We start from the raw sequence: 12,055 nt of genomic DNA on the forward strand, positions 1-12,055 counted from the left end.
TATCCTTGGACCTCTATTGTTCCTGATATTCATAAATGACCTCCCCGACAACATTGCCTCTGAGATGGGTATATATGCTGATGACACTACACTCTATGGCAGGCACGACAGGAAGACGAATGAACACATTTCTAAAGAAATGGCAGAAACACTAGAGGAAGACCTCCAGTCTGTAGTGGAATGGGGACAAAAGTGGTTGGTCGCGTTCAATGCTGCCAAGACTAAACTAGTTTCATTCAATAATTACAAGAAACCCTCTCTACCACCCATAGCAATGGCCAACAACTCTTTATCTGAGAGTCCATCTTTCAAACTCCTTGGCCTAACGTTCACAGGAAACATGAGTTGGAACAATTACATTGAAGGCATTGCCAGGGCCGTTGCAAGAAAGGTGGGCTCTCTCTACCGTGCTAGAAAACTACTAACACCCGAAAGTATCCTGTACCTCTATAAGGCCACCATTCGCCCATGTATGGAGTATTGCTGCCACATCTGGGCTGGTGCATCTGCTACTAGTCTCTCGCTCCTTGACTAGGTTAAAAAGAGAGTCGCAAACCTGATAGGCCCTGAACTGGCATCTAAGCTTCAGCCTCTGTCCCATCGACGAAATGTTGCATCCCTCTGCCTTTTCTACAAGTATTTTAGTGGTGAATGCTCTGACGAACTGCAATCACTTGTGCCCCCACGATGTGTGCACCCTCGACAACCCCGACAGGCTGCTAGATCCCACCCCCACACTGTAGAGATCCCTAGATGTAAAAGATCTTTTTACTCCAATAGTTTCTTCCCCAGAACCGCTAGACCCTGGAATTCCATTCCAGGTCCCTGCTTCCCCAACAGTACTGACGTGCAGAAGTTCAAGTGTAACGTGAACCGACACCTTGCTGCCCAAATCCCTACATAGTACCCCAGTAGTTGTTGCCCCTGATAGTAGCCCCCTACACCAAAGTGGCAATTTGCCTTGTTTGGGGTGAAAATGTAATAAAAAAAAAAAAAAAAAGATGAATCAGTATTTTAACATCTATTATTTGTTTCACTCATTAAAAAAAAAGAGAGAAAAAAATTATTGATTGATGGAAATGAATAAGGAAAGAGTCGTGTGAATGGGGCAATAAAATCGAAGGGGCATAGCTGGCTATGAAAAGGATCTTAGAATGTAAATCTATGCTGTTTAGCCTAATGATTTACTTTGGGAATGAAATAGATTTTTCTATCTTGATGCCTTCATATATAATTTAGTTTGTTGAAAATAACAGGAAATGGAGACTGTTGATGGGTTAGCGAGGTTGAAAACTGTTTAGGTTGTAGGAATGTACTACAAACAGATATGATGTCACGTGGCTGAAAGAGAGAATGTGATAGTAGAAAGTCTGTTAAGAAGCATGCGTAGATGTTGAAATGACATGAATTTTGAAGATATAACTAATCATGCGATTTTCAATCTGTCTGTCTGTCTACGCCTCATTGGTCAGTGATTTAGAATGGCAATCATGTTGAATAAATGTTTTGCTGTCTTTTATCCATTTTGTGTCAAGTTAGTCTTTTTGAAGGTATGAAAAAGAAGCGGGTGATTCACATACAGGAGGAATGACCAATGTTTCTGTAATGATTATCGTAACTTGAGTTCTCCATGTATGACACAAAGTGAGAACGCAACAATTTTATCTAATTTATTGAGATTGTCGGACTGACTTCCTCATCTTGGTTGTTATAGTCACAACGTTTCGGCCGTTTTGCCCTCCGGCCTTCATCAGGTGTTTTGTATCGAACTGCTGGATAATAATAAAGGGTTGGGTTCGAGACTCCTAACAAACGGTTCCCTAGTCCGATACAAAACACCTGATGAAGGCCGGAAGGCAAAACGACTGAAACGTGACTATAACAACCAAGATGAGGAAGTCAGTCCGACAATCTCAATAAATGAAAACACCTCATCTCAAAAATACAGACAATTACAATTTTATCTAATGCTCAAATGTTTCCAAAGCATGCTTCATGATCTCACTTGATCTTTAATTAAACTTTAGAGTTCTTATGGCTGAATGGAAAAATATTCAGGAAAAACTTTTAAAATGGAATTGTGTGAAAAAAAAAAGATTAAAAGAATGAGGTTTTTAAGCATCAGTTTCACTAAAAAGCAAAACTAATCTGAGTTATTTCTTTATCAAGATTCCACATCTACATTTGTAAAGTTAGTCTGTTGGTGTACAAAAAAGTATATAAAAATAAGAAGGGGAAGAGGAGGAGGTGAAAAGAAACTAGAAGATCAATAAATAATGTAAATAAAAAATCATTATTATTATTTGTATTTTGTTTTCCTTTTTACAGTAACACAATTCAATCTCATAACCAACCAAATCTTTATACAAGGTGGAACGATAAAATTGTCGTCTTAAAGAAAACAACATCCAGCCGATTTAATTGTTCCCATTGAAAAACAAAAAACAATTATATTTTAAACTACATTCTCTTGTAATGTTTGTCTTGCCAACAACAGAGAAGAGACATAGATCCCACATAATCAGTTTCATTTTTTTTTTTTTTTTTGCTAATTTACAACTTGTTTTGGACTTTTATCTTGAATAGTAACTTTAAACAATTTGTTGTTTCACATCCAGAGACAATATCTTTATCGTTTTTCCTTTGCTTTCAACTTTAACATGTTTTATTTTTGAATTAATAAAATACAAAAAATATTTCATCATAAGAAACGTAAAATCTATTAAAGATACTGAAATTAAGCGATCAAACTAATTATATGTGTATTTAATCTATACCCAATTTTCGGCATTGACAGAAATATAAAATTGTGTTCTTCACTTGTGTGTCACTCAAGAAAGTCCCTGTCCATCAATCCAATCTGCCAAGTAATATGTGCCTAAAAAATTTTTTTAATAATTTTAACCCTGTTGATAGAGTTTTATGCCTAATAACTTTTTTCCTCAAAAATAAAATCAGAGAGTAGCAATATAATTCATTTCACATTTTTTTTTCTTTTTTAAGTAGAAACTGTAAGATTGTTAAATACCCTCTGGACTTTTCCAATTCAACAAAAAAAAAAAGAAAAAGAAGGAAAATTATCTCTAAGTGTAAGAGTTTTACGGAATAGTGGAATATGAACTATTTTGTTAATAAATCTTATATGCAATTCCATTATTGCAATATTTAAAAAGTACAATATTCGGCAACATTACGAAACAAAACATTCATCACATTACTCGCAATTCACTGGGCAGCTACAAACAAAGAAATTTGTCATCAATGCAGTCCATTCTTAAAAAGAAAATTGCACAGAATGAGGCAGCAACATAAGTAAGGTTTTGTGTGGTGCACATGCTGGTTAAGAAAGGTACACGCTGTATAGATGGCAAACTTATTAAAAAATGTCTAACAAAGGTTGCAAAGGAAATGTGTCAATGCATTCTCGTCAGAAAGTCTTTCTGCAAATACTGTTGCTTGCAGGGTAGACAATCTTGGAAGAAATATTGTATCACAGTTGAAAGATAAAGCAAGAGAATTTGAAAACTTTGCTGTTGCACTTGATGAGTCAATCAATGTGTCAGACACACATTTCAACTATTGTTATTCGTCAAAGGAATAAATGCCAAGTTTGAGATTAACGAGGAACTAGCATCTACGCACAGCATGCATGGACAAACAACAACACTGGATTAATTTTGCAGAAGTAGAAAAGTCATTGGCCGAATACAACCTGGAATGGAAGAAACCGAAGTGCATAATGGCGGATGGTGGCAGAAATGAAGGTAGGGTGCATTAATCAACATTGCATCTTTCAGCAACAATCACTATGTGCAAAACATCTGAACCTTTCATATATCCTAGAGCCTGTTATTTCTATTGTTAACTACATTCGATCTCATGAATTCAATCATCGATAATTTTGTGACTTTCTTCAAAAAAATGGATGCTGAATTTCCAGATCTACCTTTCCACACTACAGTGAGGTGAATTAACTGTAGAAAAGTTCTGACTTATTTCTTTTACCTTCAAGCTGTGATTGAATTATTCTTGAATAAGAAGAACCATCCACTGCTTTTGCTAACAGACAGTGAATTGCTTTGGAAACTAACATTTGCAGCATATTTAACCATGCACCTCAATAACTAATTTTCGCTTGCAAGGTGAATCTTCACTCATTTGCAATTTGTACTTCAAGGTGAAAGCTTTTCGTCAGAATTTATTTAATACTCAGCGAACAAGAAGCTCCTTTGTTCCCTTTTCACGCTGTGACAAATATGGCCAAGAAGCTGCAACTCCTTTCCCAAGCTTGTTTGCTCAATATGTTGTTTTCGATTTGAAACAACAATTTCAGGAACATTTCTCTGATCTTGATGTATGTTCTGTTAAATTGAGAACATTTGAAAATCGGTTTGACTATTATTGAAGACTTGCTTCCTGAATTACAGATGAAAATCAATCAAATAACATCCTGAAAGACAAATTTAAGGAAGGAAATTTAATCAAATTTTACAAAACTTTTATATCTGACAAATATGTTTATCTTAGAAAGTTTACTTGTGAAAGGTTAATGGTATTGTGCGAAAAATCAATGTGCTAGAGAAACAAGAGTTATTCTCTTGTCAGGGTGTTTAACATCAAAGTTGCAATCAACTAGATGTACTCGCTGTAAAATACCAAACCAAGCAGTTCAGAGTGAATAATGGAATTTTTGTGATTCTTTTAAACTGTTTATATTTTTATAGTTGTAAAGAGGAAAAAAGGTAAAAGATCAACATTTCTACAATAACTACCACTTCGACAGAAATGCACCACTACCTATGGAACCAACTACTTACAACTGTTTCTGTCTTCGATTGATCAACTGTAATGTTACAGAAAATGTAATTCAGTAAAGAAACAAAAAAAACATCATTTTCTTTCATGTTTATTTAAACAAATTAAAGTTTGTAGGATTTTGTTACAAGAAATTTTTATACAAAAGAAAAAAATTAAAATATAAAAATAACTGTGTTTTGCTTTAATAAAATCTACCCAAGAGTGAGAACATATTTACCAGCTGTGCCTTGCCCATTATTAAAATAGTAAGTAAAATACTTTCAAAAAATTAAAGCAAAGAGAAAAAAAAGAAAAACTAGATGGAAAAGTCAAGATCGAAAAAGATATCTTCAGATGAGTCATCTACCATATTAGCAATTTATAGCATTAATAGCTAATATTATGTGATAATAATATGCTTATGTGATTATATTAGACATGCAGTACCAAGTGCCATATATAGGGAAAACGAATTATGTATGCTACTGTGTTCCCCAAACTCTCTTCTATACAGACCATGTTTACAGGCAATAATAACACATTTCATTGTCACAGCAATCATCATTGCATCACAACAATCATCATTGCATCACAACAATCATCATTGCATCACAACAATCATCATTGCATCACAACAATCATCATTGCATCACAACAATCATCATTACATCACAACAATCATCATTACATCAGAACTATCATCGTTGCATCAGAACTATCATCATTGTTGAAACGAACATATAATGTGATAGCTTAGGTGTTACACTTCATTTTAAAACAAACCCAATTATTACTTTCTGAGATATGAGTCTTACAAAGCTGCACAATTTTCAACCCATTTTCTGAAGTTGTTTAAAAGTGGCATATGATTCTGAAGTTGTTTAAAAGTGGCAATGATTCTGGGGGTCTCATATGCTGCAGTTTCTATTCCTTGTTTTTTGTAATTATTGAAAAATGTCACCAATGTAAAATAATTCTGAGGTGGATTCAATCGGAATAATATTCTGCTTGTTCTTTTCTTAGTCTATAAGTTACAATTTGAAAAAAGGCCAAATACAATTTTTAAAGGCCAAACTACTTCAAAAAGGCTAAATTCTTAAAATTTGGCTTTAAAAAGCCCAATTTGGCAACGTTGGATAATAATACGAGTGACCTCCCTTTGAAGTGGTACCCTTTTTTTAATATAACTATAATAATAGTATAGGATCGTTGTTACAATGGTGTGAGAAAGGAACTTTAATGCAAAATAAAAAAAACACTATTTTCATAGAAATGTAAATAAACTCATATTTGCTGCATATTATTTGTTTTGCTGTTCAAAAAACTTTTTTTTTGTGCTATCCAGAAAGCTTTATCAAAACATATTTGTTGATCAAATATATTTCTCAAGTTGTAGAATTTCCATGGGTTCTGCTAGTTAATAATATTAATTACAAAACTAGTCACAAGATGCATTAATTAACAATAAAAATTCTTTAGACATCATCCTGATAAAATTTGTACACACATTGCACGTAATCACATTTGCATACAACATATCATCGCTTCAGATGCTTATTTGAAAGTCGTATATTACTAGGAATTAAAAAACTCAGCAATCATGACAAACTCATCTGATGATGATTTTATGAACCAAATCAAAAGTACTCGATACATTAGATAGAAAAAGTGGAACAAGAAAGCCAAGGAAATTATATACATCAATTTGACCGAAATATTAAATGGACTATTGGAAAAATTGAAAAATAAAAAAAGTCTCATAAAAAAACAACTGTTTATTTAATAACATTTGCCTGATTGAAGACATGTTACCTAAATATACACACATATATATGCATTTACACACATATGTATGTATACATACATGCACACACATATATATGCATACACATACATATGTATGCATACATACACATATATTAAGGCATACATACACATGTATATATATGTGTGTGTGTATATATATATATACATACACACATACATATATACATTCACACTCATCTGTATGCATACATACATGCACACACACACACACACACATATACACACAAATACACCTACACAAACGCACATATACACTAAAACCGAGTTAATCAAGGTTTGTTTCTCTAAATAAAATAATTCCATTTTAATTCTTCTAATTAGCCGTAATTCGTAATTAACTGAACAAGTCACACATCTCTCACTTTACTATATACGTATTACTTTGATTAATGCGTTCATTCAACCAATCTCTAGTAGCTTTAATGCCTCTGTGAGCATTTAGGAAATTTACATAGTTTTTGTACACACCATAGACACATAAGTAAATTAGATAGCTAAATAATAGGATTCGTTACTTGTATACTATCCATAGATATAATGTATGAATAAAAAGAGTTATTGCTTTAGTTAAGCAAGAACAATTTTTTCATAACCATGTCAAAGTTTATGAATTTACATATCAAATTGGAAAAAATAATGGATGCCATTGTGACTCAACTACAGTTACAGATAGCCTAATATGTATATTTTTTATGCATTTATATAAACATTTTTATATCACTACTAACGTCAGGATAATATTTCAGTCAATAGTTATAAATAACTAAAGACCTCTTCAGGAGCTATTATTCTTTTGTTTTAAAAGTTCATTTTTGTAATGGAATGGGAATCACAATATATATATATATATATATATATATATATATATATATATATATACACACACACACACACATGTATGTGTGTATAAATTTACAGATCAAAGTTATGTCATACTGTTAGTTCTTATATAATTATTTCGAAATATAATTAGCAACATAGTGAGTAAGTATATAAGTAATGCTATTACAAATTGTAATGTGTGTGTAAATATTTAACATATGTGTATTAATTTCCTTATGTTTTTTTTCATGGGGATGAGGTATCCTATCAGATGCCAGACATTCACTTACAATTTCAGTCACTCCAACCAAGAGATCATTTTTTTGTTAAGATTTTAACTGCTCCTTTTATTACAATTGTTTATATTTCTTTTGCACTTAGTTCACCAGGTATATTCCATGGCTTTTGAAACTCTTTTTCACGAGTTTGGTTGCTCCTATGATTACTGAAATACTGGAGATCTTAAGATTGCAGTTTCTTTTTATATCATACATAAGGCCTTAGTATTTTGTTATCTTTTCTCTCTCAGCTCTGTTAAGGTCAGCATCATTAGGGACACTTACTTTAACTAGGGTTGCTACTTTCTCCCTCTTATCCCATATCACTATACCAAGATTAACAGCTATGTTTCCAAGCCATAGAAATTTCATAGTCATAATTGATGGTGCACAACTTATTTTCAACTGTTCTTTCCGGTATATGCTCCCATTACTTGCTGGTACACTAGATATTCAGTGTATGTAGGTTAAAATGCGCATATTTTAATCTAAGTTGTACTCGTTTGTAAAAAGACTTATGTTGTCTCTGGGTGTGGGTGAGATAAGAATGGTCTGTGCATATTATGGTGTGTGCATGTGTCAATGCTGTTTATATATGTGATTGCTAATAATGTGTAAGCTTAAAAGGGAACGAGCCAACCAGTGATAATAATTACAATATTTATTGATTCATCAAATTCAAACAAGGAATTAGAATAAAGAAAACTCCTTAATACATGAATTTTCAAAGACATGCTGTTTTCATCAGAGGATAAACATTAATCAAAAAATGCATCGCTGGTTAACATAAATTTAATAAAAAAATATACATAAGAAACGTTTTTGTGAAAAATAGAAGGCATTTTCAATGTTTACGTTCTAATGAAAAGAGCTTATCTTAAATAATTCATGTATTAAGGAATTTTTCATTATCATAATTCCAGAGATCAACAAATATTGTAATTTATTGAATTTCATTTTCATTATCAATCTTTCTTAGATCTTTAATTAGTTCTAGTATATTAAACTTTTTATTAATTTTAAGATATCTTTGTAATCATCTTTCTCTCTAATAAATGTAATATATATATATATATATATATATATATATATATATATATATATATATATATATAAGAGCAAATAGTTAATAAAACATGTTAAAAATCACTTTGAAAAAGAGTTAAAAACATATTCAATTTGAAAAGGAACCACTAAATAAGTGGATAGTCCTTAATTTGTGGAGTTTCAAAGAAATACTTTCCTTCTCATTAGAGAATAGGATTTAGCAAAATACGGGATCGGATTTTGCTTGCAAAAGTATTTGATGAAACTATAAGTAAGTCATAGATCTTACTTGATAACAAAAAGTGAAACAGAAGGAATATGGTGAAGAAAAAAGTTATTTCATGTGAATGGATAGTCTGGTGAAGGGTAAAATATCCAATGACGGTAAAATCCAAAAATGCAGAATCCAAGAAAGTTGGTTAAATTTCCATTTGCATAAGTAAAATCCAAGGGAATCGCGTAATTGGAAGATGGTCCAAAATAATCCAAAAGGCAGAAATCCGTGGAATAATTCACAAATAGGTACAAGGAAAAGGGAATGAATTCCAATAATATTATTAAAAAAAGGTAAGATGTGCGTAAAAAAATGGAAGAAATTTAAAACTCGACTGCCGAGGCAAGGTGAAATTAAAATATATATATATATATATATATATATATATATATATATATATATATATATATATATATATATATATATTGCTTGGAATACTACTTCATCTGAACCTTCTGAAAGGGTATCTGATAATATATATCAGATCTACAACTACCCAAACCACAGTATCTCTAACTCTTCTCACATTATTAAACACAAAGCTGTATACATAGATAAACAGTTCATATCCCGTACGATACAAGTAGTTATTAATCATAAATGCATGTGCATATGTAAACATTTGTACGGGCAAATGAGGAGCATGCATGTCATCAATACCTTCTTCATTTCTTATACCTTCATTCGAAGAAGGTTCAGTGGCAATATCCTCTGGAATGAAAAATAGAAAAAGTAATAATTTAAAAATGAGTGAATATCATTTCATGATAAATTATTTAACAGCATATAAAAAGCTGAAATTACTTAAAACCAAGGATGGGCAATGAAACAGCGCTAAAAAAGAATAAGAAACAAACAACAAAAAGCGTGTATGGATCATCTATTTGGATGGATCGTTATAAATCAATTTTGTATTATTCTCTCTACATTCGTTTTTAGGAAAATGCTGAAGCCAAACTTCTAGCATAAAAATATAAAACAACCAAAATAAAATTTAAAAGAAACAAAAACAAGGAAATAATATGAATTTTTGAGATGAGGATTGATTATTCTATTATTATTTAGATTCTTTGAACTACTGTTCTCATCTTGAGTACTATATAATATATATATATATATATATATATACACACACAGTAGAACAACTCCGGGATATGGCATTAATCTGTTCCAGGGTTGGGATCGTAAGGTGAAATCGCCATTTGGCGAGGCCTAAGCAAAAAGTACGTATTAAAAATTAGTAACAAAATACAGTACAATATATAATACACATAATCAAATAGCATTATAAATAAATACCGTAACCAGGAGCTGGTAAAACATTGTACTCCACATCATAACCTGAAAAAATCATATCCTGGCGTTCTACTGTATATATCTAGCAGAAGTACCCATCATTGATTGGGTTCAAAAAGAGCCTTAAAAACTGAACTGATTTATATAACAATATAAATAAATTTTTAAATTCTTTGAAACTGATATTTATTTTCTACCTTTGTGTCTTATATTCCGTTTCGTCTAATAGATGTACAGACTGACAGATGTTGAGCTTTATTACATCGTCCTATAGAGGTACACACAGACACACCTATCATTGCTCAGATCATCTTTGTGAGGGAGGGGGATAACTGCTCAAACGAACATGAGGGGACAGTAGTGGGAATCTTTGACACAAACATATGAACATTAGGGTTCCTCATTATAAGGAGTGAGCGATGTAACTCGTAAACCTCCCCTGCCCCTGGTGGGTTATCATAGCAAGTTTGGTAGCGCTACATCAAACATATGTAAGTGTGTATAGGGTTAATAATCACAGTTAATAGTGACACCACCGAGGCCCAACACCATTGGTGAGGGTGAGCAGTGTAATTGGCCAAAACTTCTCCCACCTCATGGTGGGTTATTCTGCCATATTTGGTAACTATGAGTGTACATTAAATGGTGTGAACGTGCACAGGCTTTCCAGTTATAAGTGACCCCCTTGAGGCCCCACTTCCGTTGGTAGAAATGAATAGTCTAACCTGTGAAAACTTTCCCTTCTTCCTGGTAGGCTATCCTGACAATTTTGGCAGCTCTATGTAAAACAGTGTGAGTGTGCATAGGGTTCATCCTTGTAAGTGACCCCTTCCCGGGGGCTCACTTTATCATACCCATTTCAGATCCTTGATACCTCTTCTATCATTGTATGTGGTCAGTTTAGTATAATAGTAAACCATAAAGGAGCCTATTTGTGTACAAACAGACAAACACACAGACGTTGAGCTTTGAGATTAAAAGTAGAAAAAATAGTCATGGCATGGATTGACTAAAAGAAAGCATACAACAGGATTCTGCAAGCATCGATAATAGAATGACTGAGAATATACAAAATACTAGGTAAGAGTATCAATTTGATTTAAAATGCAATGAGATCATGGAGACTTGAACTGACAGCTGATAAATTGAGAATAAAATACAGAGGTATCCTACAAGGTGATTCCCTATCATCACTACTCTTTATCATAGCCATGATTACCCTCAACAATATACTAAGAAAATGCCAAACTGGATACAAGATCACTAATACAGATGAAAGAATCAACTACTTAATGTACGTGGACGAACTGAAGCTGTTTGCAAAGACCAAGAAGGAACTAGAGACACTAATAAACACAACTAGGATATTCAAATGGAATTCGATATGGAAAAGTGTGCATTGCTAATCATGAGAAAGAGAAAACTGGAAACAACAGAGATGAGAACACTAGATGACAGGTACAAATATTTGGGAGTTGTGGAAATAAACATCAAAACAACAGAAATGAAAGAGAAAATTAGAAAAAAGAACAAGAAAAATCCTCGAAACTAAACTACATAGCAGAAACCTAATTAAAGATATAAACATATGGGCAGTATCACTAGTAAGATACTCTGGGCCGTTCATAGGTTGAGCCTAAGAAAAGAAGAACTGAGAAAGACCAGGAAAGTCATGACTATGCACAATGCACAACACCCAAAGGATGATGCTGAA

The 12,055-nt window shown here is 32.6% G+C and overlaps 1 protein-coding gene across 8 annotated transcripts in view; it reads right to left on the reverse strand.

Moving 5' to 3' along the window:
• Positions 1 to 12,055, reverse strand: part of LOC145260533 (uncharacterized) — a 194,512-nt gene that overhangs the window by 33,437 nt on the left and 149,020 nt on the right. For 5 of the 8 annotated variants that reach the window (XR_013864313.1, XR_013864316.1, XR_013864318.1 and 2 more), the window contains one exon: positions 9,706 to 9,756. The exons of the other annotated variants lie outside the window; for them this stretch is intronic. Coding sequence is in view for 1 of the 5 variants with exons in the window: in XM_080118738.1 (XP_079974864.1) it covers positions 9,706 to 9,756 (51 nt within the window). In the remaining 4 variants the exon portion in view is untranslated. The remainder of the gene's footprint in view (positions 1 to 9,705; positions 9,757 to 12,055) is intronic. 8 annotated transcript variants of the gene reach the window in all.

This window comes from Euprymna scolopes, chromosome 36 (genome assembly GCF_053919585.1).
Source record: "Euprymna scolopes isolate OS-2025 chromosome 36, ASM5391958v1, whole genome shotgun sequence".
NCBI lineage: Eukaryota > Metazoa > Mollusca > Cephalopoda > Sepiida > Sepiolidae > Euprymna > Euprymna scolopes.